The sequence below is a fragment of the Erythrolamprus reginae genome, chromosome 4 (genome assembly GCF_031021105.1).
Source record: "Erythrolamprus reginae isolate rEryReg1 chromosome 4, rEryReg1.hap1, whole genome shotgun sequence".
Classification (NCBI taxonomy): domain Eukaryota; kingdom Metazoa; phylum Chordata; class Lepidosauria; order Squamata; family Dipsadidae; genus Erythrolamprus; species Erythrolamprus reginae.
Window position 1 is genome coordinate 69,349,161 of NC_091953.1, and position 12,276 is coordinate 69,361,436.

The 12,276-nt window shown below is 41.6% G+C and overlaps 1 protein-coding gene across 2 annotated transcripts in view; it reads right to left on the reverse strand.

Moving 5' to 3' along the window:
- Positions 1–12,276, reverse strand: part of TSPAN7 (tetraspanin 7) — a 210,265-nt gene that overhangs the window by 1,456 nt on the left and 196,533 nt on the right. For both annotated transcript variants that reach the window (XM_070750576.1, XM_070750575.1), the window contains one exon: positions 2,280–2,352. In XM_070750576.1, coding sequence (XP_070606677.1) covers positions 2,284–2,352 — 69 coding nt within the window. In that variant the 3' untranslated portion in view covers positions 2,280–2,283. The remainder of the gene's footprint in view (positions 1–2,279; positions 2,353–12,276) is intronic.

The window sequence follows — 12,276 nt, forward strand, 5'->3', positions numbered from 1 at the left end:
TCTCCCTTCTCTCCCTTCTCTCATTTGCCTCTATTTCCTCTATCTCATTCTTCCTTCCATCATTTTCTCATTTCTCTCTATTTCTCCCTTTTTCTCTCTCATTCCCTCCCACTCTCACTTCCCCCTCTCTTTTTCCATCCCTGTCTCCCCCCCATATCTGTGGGTGGGTGTTGGGTGTATATACACTCTTGAAACATTTCCCAAAACAGGTGAGGGCTGGGTTTTTTCTCTTCCTTCAATTTGGCTGCTTTTTACCATATTATTTAAATCAAGAGTCACTTCTCTCTCTCTTTTGCTTCTGTCTCTTTCCTCTCATTCTCTGCCTCCATCATTTTCTAATTTCTCTCTTTTTATCCCCTTTTTGCTCTCATTTCTCTCTCCCTCTCCTCCTTTCATTTGTTTTTCTCTTCTATCTCCCTTTTTCCTTTTCTTCCCTTCTCTCTCTCATTTGTTTGTTCTTCCTCTCCCTCATTCTTTCCCTCCATCCGTTTCTCATTTTTCTCTTTCTCCTTTTCTCTCTCTTACATTCCCTCCCCTCCCTCCCCCTCTCTCTTTCCCTCTGTCTCTATGGGGACCAGCCAGCAGCCTACCCCATTTCTTCTGAGCTTATCCTCCAGATTCACGTAGACGGCAGGGGCAGGGGCCTGGGGTGTGGACCTGACATTCCCGGTGCTGCTGCTCCTCAAAGGGAAACCGCCGCCGCCGCCGTTTTTGCTGTTCTGCTTTATCATTAATGCAAATTATTAATGCCATTCAGCACTGAATGTCTTTTAATTGATATAAACCACCCAGAATAACATTGGCTGAGGCTGTTGGAAGTTGTGCTGATTGTAATTAAAAGGCCATGCTGGAGACAGCAGGTATAAAATCTATCTTTCTCCAGGTGGAAAGAAAGCATTTGCCTTTTTAAAAAATATATATATATTTTATTGATTTTTATAATGTAAGAAAAACACACACACAACATATAACAAGTGCTCAGTGCTTGTGCCCACCACCAGACAAACATTCGTACCCCACCACCAATTGTGGGTGTTTCTTATATAAATCGTTATAACCCAAGAGAGAAATATTTATTTACATATTATAAAGTGATTCCAACTTGTTTCTTATAGCTTGGTCTCGGATCCTACTCGCCATATATCATCTTACCTTGTCCCATTGCCCCATCAGTTGTCGCAATTCAGTTTCATTAGTCAAATTCATCCTTTTGTCCATAATCTCAAATTGAATGTGGTCCACCATGTACCTATACCAATTTTGCCGCGTCCTTTCAACCTAAGACTATTACCACCTGAGCGCTTTCTATCGCTACTTGTTTTATTTCTCTGAATTCTCCCATCTCATTACTTTTAACCAATACTGCCATTTCTTTAGTAATTATCCATCTTATATTTAATATCCTATTAATATCCTCTTGCACTTTTTGCCAAAAATTCTGCACTACTGGGCATTCCCATAGCATATGCATGAACACTTTATCTTGGTACCCATGCCAACAAATACCTTTAACATTCTGCTGCAAATGTGCAAATTGAATGGGTGTGTAATGCCACTTACGTAATATTTTCCTTTTCATTTCCCTAACTCTTGTATTCTTAGTTTTCCTTATATTCTCTACTTTATTTTTCATCTCTTGCACCTCTACTTGTATCTCATTTTGCCACCATTTAGTCAATCCTTGGATCACATCCCCGTCTGACTGCACTAACATCTTATATATATTGCTTGCTTGTGCCTTTGTACCCTCACTTTTTTCTCTTATTATTTTGTCTAACTCTATCTCTTCCCTAAATAGTGCTTCTTTATTCTCCCTTTCATTCAGATATTTACATATTGCATTTGTTTGCAGCCATCTTCCCTTACCCAACCACCATTCTATACGATTTCTACTTGGCCTCCCATCCTTCTCATATAGCTGTTCTATCTTAGTTATCCCTCTTCCCTTCAACTCTCCTATAACTCTATTTAAATATGTTTTGTTATCTCTACTTATTACATAAAGCGATGAGAGTTTTGATTTATATAATCCTATTTTTCCCCTGCCATTTCCCCCAAATTTCCAAAGTCCCTTTAATGGCACCTATTAATTTATCGAAGTCGTTCCCATTCCACTTTATAAAAATTAATTCTCTATTATTCATCCCGTTTATCTGTTTTTCCAGTTTTACCCATTTATTTTCGAATAATTGCAGCTCCATTAATCTTTCAATTTGAAAGGCAAAGCATTTGCCTGACTCTGAAAAAAGCATCTTACATTCAGCTGTGCAGAATCTCACCTTGTTACACCATCTCATACTGATTGGCAGTAATAAACCGCGACAGACAACATGCCAATAGCATGCCAATCAGCTGCAGAAGAGAAAAGAAAAGAATCGTGCATTTAATTCAGTGTCATGAAATGTACTGAGTCTGCAAAAAGGATTTTAGATTTTTATATTTGTGAAAATATATAAAATGAAATAATCTAGAATAAAGTCTACAGCCAAAATAAAAACATCATAATGAAAGCAGGAAAGAGACAGTTCTAATAATTTATTTGATAAACTTCTCCGTTTTTATTTCCCCCCACTTCCCCCGCCTTTTCTAGAAAGTGGGAGTGGTATTGAAGCCATATTATATCAGCTTTATTTTTTTCAGAATGAAGCACTGTATTGGAGGAAGGCACTATGAATTCATAAGATTAAGTTTAGTTTAGTAAAATACCAGGCTAGAAATTAGGAAACGGTGAGGTGAAGTTGGATGGGTGAATTTGGGCCAATCACTCTCTCTCAATCCACATCACAGTGGTTTTCTTGGGGGGGCGGGGAAGAAAGGAATATTAGGTAAGTGTGCCATCTTGAGTTGTTTATATAAATTATTATTATTATTATTATTATTATTACTATTATTATTACTATTATTATTACTATTATTAATTGGATTTCTATGCCGCCCCTCTCCGAGGACTCGGGGCGTCTCAGAACATATAAAATATACAATACACAATATCTTAATCCAATTAACTAACTAAAAATCTAGAAAAACCCCCAGAAACCATAAAAAACAATCATTACATTCTCTCAACACATTCATTGGGTAGGAGGCAAAGATCTAAGGGCCCTAGGCCTGGCGGCATAAGTGAGTTTTCAGACTCTTGCGGAAGGCAAGGAGGGTGGGGGCTGTACAAATCTCTGGGGGGAACTGATTCCAGAGGGCCGGAGCCCCCAAAGAGAAAGCTCTCCCCTTGAGCCCCGCCAAATGGCATTGTCTGGTTGATGGAACCTGGAGGAGGCTGACTCTGTGGGACCTGACCAGTCACTGGGATTCATGCGGCAGAAGATGGTCTCGGAGGTAGTCTGGTGCCATGCAGGGCTTTATAACCAACACTTTGAAATGGGTCCGGAAACCAATTGGCAACCAATGCAGAATGTTGGAGAAATATGCGAGTGTTTGAGCAAGCCCATGACTGCTCACGCAGCTGCATTTTGCACAATTTGTAGTTTTTGAATGCTTTTCAAAGGCAGCCCCATGTACACAGCATTGCAATAGTCGAATCTCGAGGTAATGAGGGCGTGAGTGACTGTGAGCAGAGACTCCCTGTCTAGGAGTTCATAAGATTAAGTTGGGCAAACGCCCCACTCGCCACAGCCAAGAGATGATGTTCTAATGTCAGTTGTGGGTCGAGGAGGACGCCCAAGTTGTGGACCCTCTCTGAGGGGGTCAAAAGTTCCCTCCCAGGGTGATATATAGACAGATAGACGTGTCCTTGGGAGGCAGTACCCACAGTAACTCCATCTTGTCTGCATTGAGCTTGAGCCTGTTGGCACCCATCCAGATCCTGACAGCCTCCAGACACTGGCACATTACTTCCACTGCTTCACTGAGTGGACACGGAGTGGAGATGTATAGCTGAATATCATCAGCATACTGGTACTAACTCACCCCATGCTCTTGGATGATCTCACCTGGTGGTTTCATGTAGATATTAAACAGCAGAGGGGAGAGGACTGACCCCTGAAGTACCCCATAAGGCTGGAACCTAGGAGTCGACCTTTGACCCCCCCACTAACACTGACTGCAATCAACCAGAGAGGTAGGAGAACCACCACAGAATGATGCCACCCACTCCAAACCCCTCCAGTTGGCACAGAAGGATACCATGCTGAGAGGTCAAAAAGCACCAGGACAGAGGATAAACCCCTGTCCTGGGCCCGCCAGAGATCATCCATCAGCGCGACCAAAGTAGTTTCCATGCTGTAGCTGGGTCTGAATCCTGACTGTCGAGGACCTAGATAAACAGCTTCTTCCAAGGACTGTTGGAGATGGAGCGACACCACCTTCTCAACAACCTTCCCCATAAAGGCCTCTTGAGGAGGAGGCGCATGAGTGCCTCCTTGAAGGGAGTCATGAAGGACCCCTCCCTCAATGAAGTGTTGGTAATCTCCAGGACCCAGCTCTGTGTCACCTCCCTGCTGGCCAAAACCAGCAAGGAGGGACACAGGTCCAATAAACAAGTGGTGGAACTCACATCTCCAATGGCCTTGTCCACTTCATCAGGTGTCACCAGGTCAAACTCACTCCAAACAGATGGACTAAGACTTGCCCCTGTCACCTTGACTGACTCGTTGTCTGCCGACACTGCATTCCAATTGAAGTCAAGGTCAATCCGGATTTGAGCAATTTTTATCTGCGAAAAACTAGTTAAAGTCCTCAGCACTACCCTGCAAGGGTTCCCCAACTCCCCCCTGGTTAAGGAGGGAGCGAGTCACTCTAAACAGGGTGGCTGGGCGGGATTCCGCAGACACAATCAGGCCGACATTGTATGCACGTCTTGTCGGCCTGATTGCCACTTTGTAAATCTCCATATGAGCTTTTACAAGTGTTTGGTCAGATTCAAATTTGCTTTTCCTCCAATGCTTCTCTAGACGTCTCTTCTGGCGTTTCATTCCCTGGAGCTCCTCAGTAAACCAAGGAGATCTCCAGGGTCTGTTGCCACAGAGAGGTCGCAAAGGCACAATTCGGTCTAGAGTCTCCGTTGCAGCCATATTCCAGGCCGCAGCAAGAGACCCTGCCAAACTATGTACAAGCGAATCCGACAAAACCCCAAGCACCCTTTGAAAACCTTCTGGATCCATTAGGCATCTGGGTCAGAACCTCCTAATCGGTTCCGCCTCCCTGCGGGGGAGGATTGGAACCTTAAAATAAAGCCACAATAGAAAATGATCTGGCCATAACAAAGGAAACATTTCTATGCTCCTTAATCTCAGATCATTACTCAACTGCCCCAAGAGGAATACCATGTTGAGAGTGTGTCCCCCTCATAAGTTGGGCCCTGAATTACTTGAGTCAGGTCCATGGTTGCCATGGTGGCCATGAACTCCTGTGCCAACCCAGAGCATTCGCCGAGCGATGACAGATTGAAATCGCCCAAGACAATAAGTCTGGGGGACTCCACCGCCAGCCCAGCTACCTACTCGATTAATGCAGGCAGGGCTGTTGACATGCAGCTGGGAGGCAGGTACATGAACAAGTCCACCTGTACCCCTCGGTCCCACCTCATAAGAAGGGACTCACAACCTGCAATCTAAAGGGCAGTGAGCCTATGCAGCTTGATGGTCTTCCTGGTTATAATTGCCACTCCTCCCACCTACCCTGGGGTCATGGCTGGTGCCACACCTGAAACCCAGCTGGGTACATTTCCAAGAGATGAACTCCTCCTTCTGGCCCCCGCCAGGTCTCATGAATGAGGGGAGCTTTATTTACAGCCGACCTGGCGTTGAGCAGCAGCAGCCTGAACCCAGGGTCCAGATTTCGCTTGTCACCAGTCCTCCGGGCTGAGTGCGTGGGGCCAGAGTGGCCTACCCCATGTGTTCCCCAGGAGTGGCCTACCCCATGTGTCTCCTGCCATATCTGCCTCTCCCCAGCATAACTGGAATATTCCGACCCTCTACCACCCCAGAGATAGGCTCCCCCACTCCTCCTGCCTCCAACCTGTCAGGCCAGCTGGCCCTTCCATTTATCTCATACATCCCAGACATCCTTTCTATCCAATCATATTCACTCATTCGTCTTAAAATTGATAAAATTAATACAGATGAGAGAGAGAGAGAAAAAAATCTAATATCTATCTTGATGGGGAAGATCCTAGAAGTTCCACATGTTGTTATTATCTTTCATTTTTCAATGGGTTGTTGCTTAATTTGGGAGATGCAATTTCAGGGAATTCTACTAAGTAAAGTAGAATTAAGGTTTTTGATATGGACCTTAGATTGTTGACCAATTGATGGAATGAAAAAAGGCTGTATCTCAGATGTGGATTCCTGCCTGTTCAGACCAGTTCTATAGAACCAGTAGTAAAAATAGATACTGGCTGTCCGAACCAGCAGTACTGACAGTACTGCTGAACCGGTCCTGTCATTGCTTACTCATTCAATCGACACGTCTGTCAGACAGAAAGCTGGGAAATGGCAGGCTGGCAAAAAGCCTCTTAGCCACCTGGCTGTAGGGTGCTGAATAGTCCTTCAGCCAATGAGAATAAAGCTGTGCATGTGCAAAGATGGTGGCAGCAACAGGAGGTCTTTTTGTCACCTTGCGCCAATGGTTGTATGGAAAAGAAGCCTCTCAGCTTCCAAGTTCAGAGCAGGCTCAGTCTCTTCACATGATTCCTTTTTTCATGCCTGAGAAAGATCAAAAGGCATGGAGAAGCTTTTAAGGACAAAGTCAGTGTAGCTGTCTAGAGATAAAAAAATGAAACACTGAGGAAGGAGCCCCCCGAAGCTGCCAATATTGCAGTTGTCCCTCTTCCCCACAGCTTGGAGATCCAAGAGGAAGATAACCTTGGCTGTTGTGAAGAACTCCCGATTCCCATCCTGTCTCATCCCACCCCATCAAATCCTGTGGGCAGTCATTTTGCCAAGCTGTCCTGGGATCACCTTGAGGAAAAATCCTGCAAGCAAGGGCGGAGCACCTTCGCCCCCTGCTATTGTGGTTCAAGGCAGCAGACTCAGACCCCTGCCTGTTGTATCCCCCTCCCAGCTTTCGCCTGCACTTCCATGCTGTCAGCATCTTCCAAAGCTGCTGCCATTGGGACAGGGGCAGACTGGTAAGCAGGGTGCCCAAAAATGTCACAGAGGCATGGGCAAAGTCTGTGAGGGGATGCAACATTTGGGAGGCTCCCTACAGTTCCTCAGCTCATCTGGGCTGCAGCTGAGTCCACTGCCCGAAGCTAGAGGAAGCAGCACAAGGTCTGGCTGGGAACATGTTAACCTTGTCCTCCCTGATTGCTAGACTCTGCCATTGCCATTGCCCCTGGCCAGCTGGTCAAATTCCTCCTGCCTTACAAGAATGCTTGACAACAATACCAAAAAGTTATCTGGTCAGCCAGTGAGAAGAAAGCTTCCATCATCTTAGTGCTTTCCCTCCATTGCCTTTCCCAGTCAAAAAGCCATGGCCAGCAGGCCATGGAAACAGAGTCAACCTCTTGACTAGGGGCCTGGGCACATCCTCAGTGAAGCTGGTCTGGAGAGAAGCCTTTCTACTGCATGCTCATCTCACAGACGGGACCTGGTCAATCTGGCTCAGCGTGTCAGCAGAAGTGAGGTACTCTGATTGCAACTGCAGGGAAGTCCTATCAGAGGCAAGAAGGGGTGCTTTTTGGCCAAGAAGGGCAACAGAGGGAAAGCTAAGACGATCACTACCACCCCACAGCGTCCCAATCTGGATATGGAGCTGGAATGTCCAAAAAAAAAAAAGGTACAGTATCATAAAGTCCCCCAAATTTTTGTCACCGTTTTGGTGGATGTGGCTTGGTGGGATGGTCATTATTATTGTAAGCTACCCTGAGTCCTTTGGGATTATTTTGAATAAAATAAATAAAGAGACCAACCAATCAATCAATCTGACTGAGTGCGCCTGATTGATGGGAAGTTGGCCACGCACACTCAGTCATATGCCCCCACCTAGCCACACCCACAGAACCGGTAGTTAAAAAATTTAGAACCTCCCTTTGCTGTGTCTGTTATATGCTTCCTGGCATATTTGCAGACAAATACAAATGACAGGTTAAATATTGCTTATGTGCCTGCAGGTAACTAGTTGATGAAAATAGAATGTTGATATGGAGACTTCTCAAAGATTGAAGCTATGGTATAACCTCCAGATCAAAGTATTCCTCTTAGCACAGTGAATTCTAGATTTTATTATGCTGCCTCGTATCTAGTGCACGTGTACCTGATAGGATACTCTTATTTCCTTCTATGGTGGCATAGCAACAGCAGCCCCTGTAAACTCAATTTTGGTCTGTAATAGTCCAGGGGAGGCTTTGGACACCTGAATGTAAGGGATGTATCCAGCCCTTGGAAGCTCCCTTTCGGCTAGCAATGTGCCGGATGAGGCCTCTGGATGCCTGAACGAGGCTTCTGAGGAGTAGATCTTATAGTATTATATTTATTACATATCTATTTATTTATTTATAATATATATTTATTATATTTATTACATATCTATAATATGTAAAGAAATATTTCACTCTTGGGTTTAAATGATTTATACAAGAAATATCCCCAACTGGTGGTGGGGTATGATCAATTGTCTGGTGGTGGGATCACTGAGCAAATGTTATATGTTATATGTTGTGTGTGTGTTTTATATTATAAAAATCAATAAAATATTAATTAAAAAAGAGAAGTAGATCTACCCCTCAAGCTCCATTTCAGCTGGCAACATGCAAGATACATGTTGCAGAGCCTCTACGGTTGTTTATAAGGGCATGGTGCTGCAAGATTTGTAGTTTTGGGCTTTCTTCACAAACGCTAGGGGGCACTTATTGTATAAGTTCAAATGTTCGCTACACTTGTAACCTGGAGATTACCTTCACAGTCACAACAATATAAGCATAGCTCTTTGCATTAAACCATAGATGCCACAGTAAATACTCTCAATTGTTTTTCCAAATGGCTCAATACTGTTTTATCCACACTCAATCAGCCAGTGAGGCGTATGAGCATCTTGACTGCCATCTTTCTGCCGCTTTCCTTCTGGGTTGCAATTTTCTAACCTAACACATTCAAAATCCTTCACACTGCTTCTTTAGGGAGTTGCTTAGTCACCTATGTGTATTAGCAATATGCTTTCTTTTCTTTAGAAGGCCCATGAAAGTATCACAAACATTAAGCAAATATTTACCTTTGCTTCACTGAATGCCTTAGAAATGCTTATACAGAAATAAAAAAACCCAGCATTCCTCAAACCAGTAGATAATATTTTGTTATAAAATAGAAAGTAATGAATTATTGAAAATGTTTAATAAGAAGTCACTATTTAAGGGGCGAGTACAAGTGCACTAGAGTGCCTTCCGTCCCTTGTCCTATTGCTCTCCTATACCTTTCTTCTATTCCTATATCTCTTCTTCTATTCTTTCATTGATATGTTCTATTCTTTCTTAGATATATTTTGCTATGAGTATCTCCTCTATAACCTTCATCATGTATTTTTCTATGTGTGTATATATATATATACTCACTAAAGCCCTCATTGTGTATTGGACAAAATAAATGAATGAATGAACAAACAAATGAACAAACAAACATTTGAAAATAGGTAAAAATCAGGGGCAGATTCCCAATCCAACTGCTACCGGTGCACTGCGTACACAACTTCCCTTCTTTACATGTCCCAGTGTGTTTTTTCTTTTTTGCTTCTATGCAGATTTCCAGATTCCAAAGCCTTATGCACATGCTCAGTGGGTCAAAAATCCATTGTGATGTCGGCGATTGCATTTCTGGACTGGTAGTGAAAGTAAGTAAATTTCACCCCTGTTAGGATCTATTCTATTCCATCTATCCTTTTCTCTTTTAAAAACTCAAAATCTCACTTGGTGATTTGCCTCCAGCTTGCAGCAGCACAGGTTTGGACTCTAGTTGCCCAACCTTGCTGTAAATCATAGACTAATTCTTGAAATAGACATTCTTTACTTTTCCTTTAATAAGTACCATAGAAGAATCATTTTCTGAAAATTTGAGTGGCCTTATCCCTGAACACCACTATCTTATGAAAATACCAAATGACATTGTATATGTAATTTCTCTACAATGGTGAATTTTAGAAATATATATATATAAAGCATTATTTTCTAAATAAATAGTATGTTTTAAAATATTTCTAGACTTTATTTTTCACTTTATTTTGAAAAAGAATTTCAATTGCTGAAATGTCCCCCCTTCCTCAAAAACTATTCTCAAATTAAAACTGAACCTAGGAGTGCCTTCCAGTTTTAGATTATATTGTACTTCACAGTCAGAACTATGATATTATTTTTTTTCCACAAATATTGCACAAAAAAATTAAATTTACTTTAACCAAAAAACTGACAAACTAAAAGTATAAAATAATAAATCATAGACAAAACATCTAATTACATATTTCCATACTATATTAAAATTAAGAGACAATATGTTGAAAAAAATGATTTCTAATACATTTTACACATTCCTAGTCTCAGTCCTGCCTAATTAATAAAAATAAACTCATGCTGCAAGCATTATATTTTCCCCTATGTTTTAAAGTTAATAATCTCCCGTTAAAGTAATAGCTACTAGGGATTCTTTACAATTATTTTTTTTAAATATATGTTGATCTACATGTAATTGGAAAATATACTGTACATCCATATTATTTCATCATGTGACTTTTGATAATAAATTTTATCAGATGATGTCCTTTTTGTTTCTCTGCTTCTAAATTATTGCAACTTATGGAATAAACCTTTGATTGGAAACAAAATAGAGATCTCTCAAAGGCAGCTCTAAATACATCTTTGCTTCTCTTTTCTGAACTGCTATGGTGCAAACAAGATGATAGAAACATAGAAACATAGAAGACTGACGGCAGAAAAAGACCTCATGGTCCATCTAGTCTGCCCTTATACTATTTCCTGTGTTTTATCTTAGGATGGATATATGTTTATCCTAGGCATGTTTAAATTCAGTTACTGTGGATTTACCAACCACATCTGGAAGTTTGTTCAAAGGATCTACTACTCTTTCAGTGAAATAATATTTCCTCACGTTGCTTTTGATCTTTCCCCCAACTAACTTCAGATTGTGTCCCCTTGTCCTTGTGTTCACTTTCCTATTAAAAACACTTCCCTGCTGAACCTTATTTAACCCTTTAACATATTTAAATGTTTCGATCATGTCCCCCCCTTTTCCTTCTGTCCTCCAGACTATACAGATTGAGTTAATTAAGTCTTTCCTGATACGTTTTATGCTTAAGACCTTCCACCATTCTTGTAGCCCGTCTTTGGACCCGTTCAATTTTGTCAATATCTTTCTGTAGGTGAGGTCTCCAGAACTGAACACAGTATTCCAAATGTGGTCTCACCAGCGCTCTATATAAGGGGATCACAATCTCCCTCTTCCTGCTTGTTATACCTCTAGCTATGCAGCCAAGCATCCTACTTGCTTTTCCTACTGCCCGACCACACTGCTCACCCATTTTGAGACTGTCAGAAATCACTACCCCTAAATCCTTCTCTTCTGAAGTTTTTGCTAACACAGAACTGCCAATGCAATACTCAGATTGAGGATTCCTTTTCCCCAAGTGCATTATTTTACATTTGGAAACATTAAACTGCAGTTTCCATTGCTTTGACCATTTATCTAGTAAAGCTAAATCATTTACCATATTACAGACCCCTCCAGGAATATCAACCCTATTGCACACTTTAGAGTCATCGGCAAATAGGCAAACCTTCCCTACCAAACCTTCCCCTATGTCACTCACAAACATATTAAAAAGAATAGGACCCAGAACAGACCCTTGTGGCACACCGCTTGTAACCTGTCTCTGCTCAGAATACTCGCCATTAACAATAACTCTCTGATGTCTATGCTTCAGCCAGCTTGAAATCCACTGAACTATCCAGGGATTAAGTCCAATCTTCACTAATTTATCTATCAGCTCTTTATGTGGATTATACTCCCACACTGAATCACCACTGAAAAGATTAATCTAGTAGAACAAAGATTTTACCTCCAATGGCAACAAGACAAAAAAAAATCTGACAAGTTGGAAAGTTCATGACAAAAGTTCTTTATGACATATCACCATCCATCTGCATTCAGGGTTCTTGAACATTGAGACATCTACCAAAGAGAATGCTTGCATCTGTCATTAAGATTCTTCAAGAATTTGCTTACTTTTTTGAAAGGTAATTTTGACTGTTAGTTATTATTTAATATACTTTATTTAGTGAATGTCATATATTAGTTATGTACTATAATATATATATATATA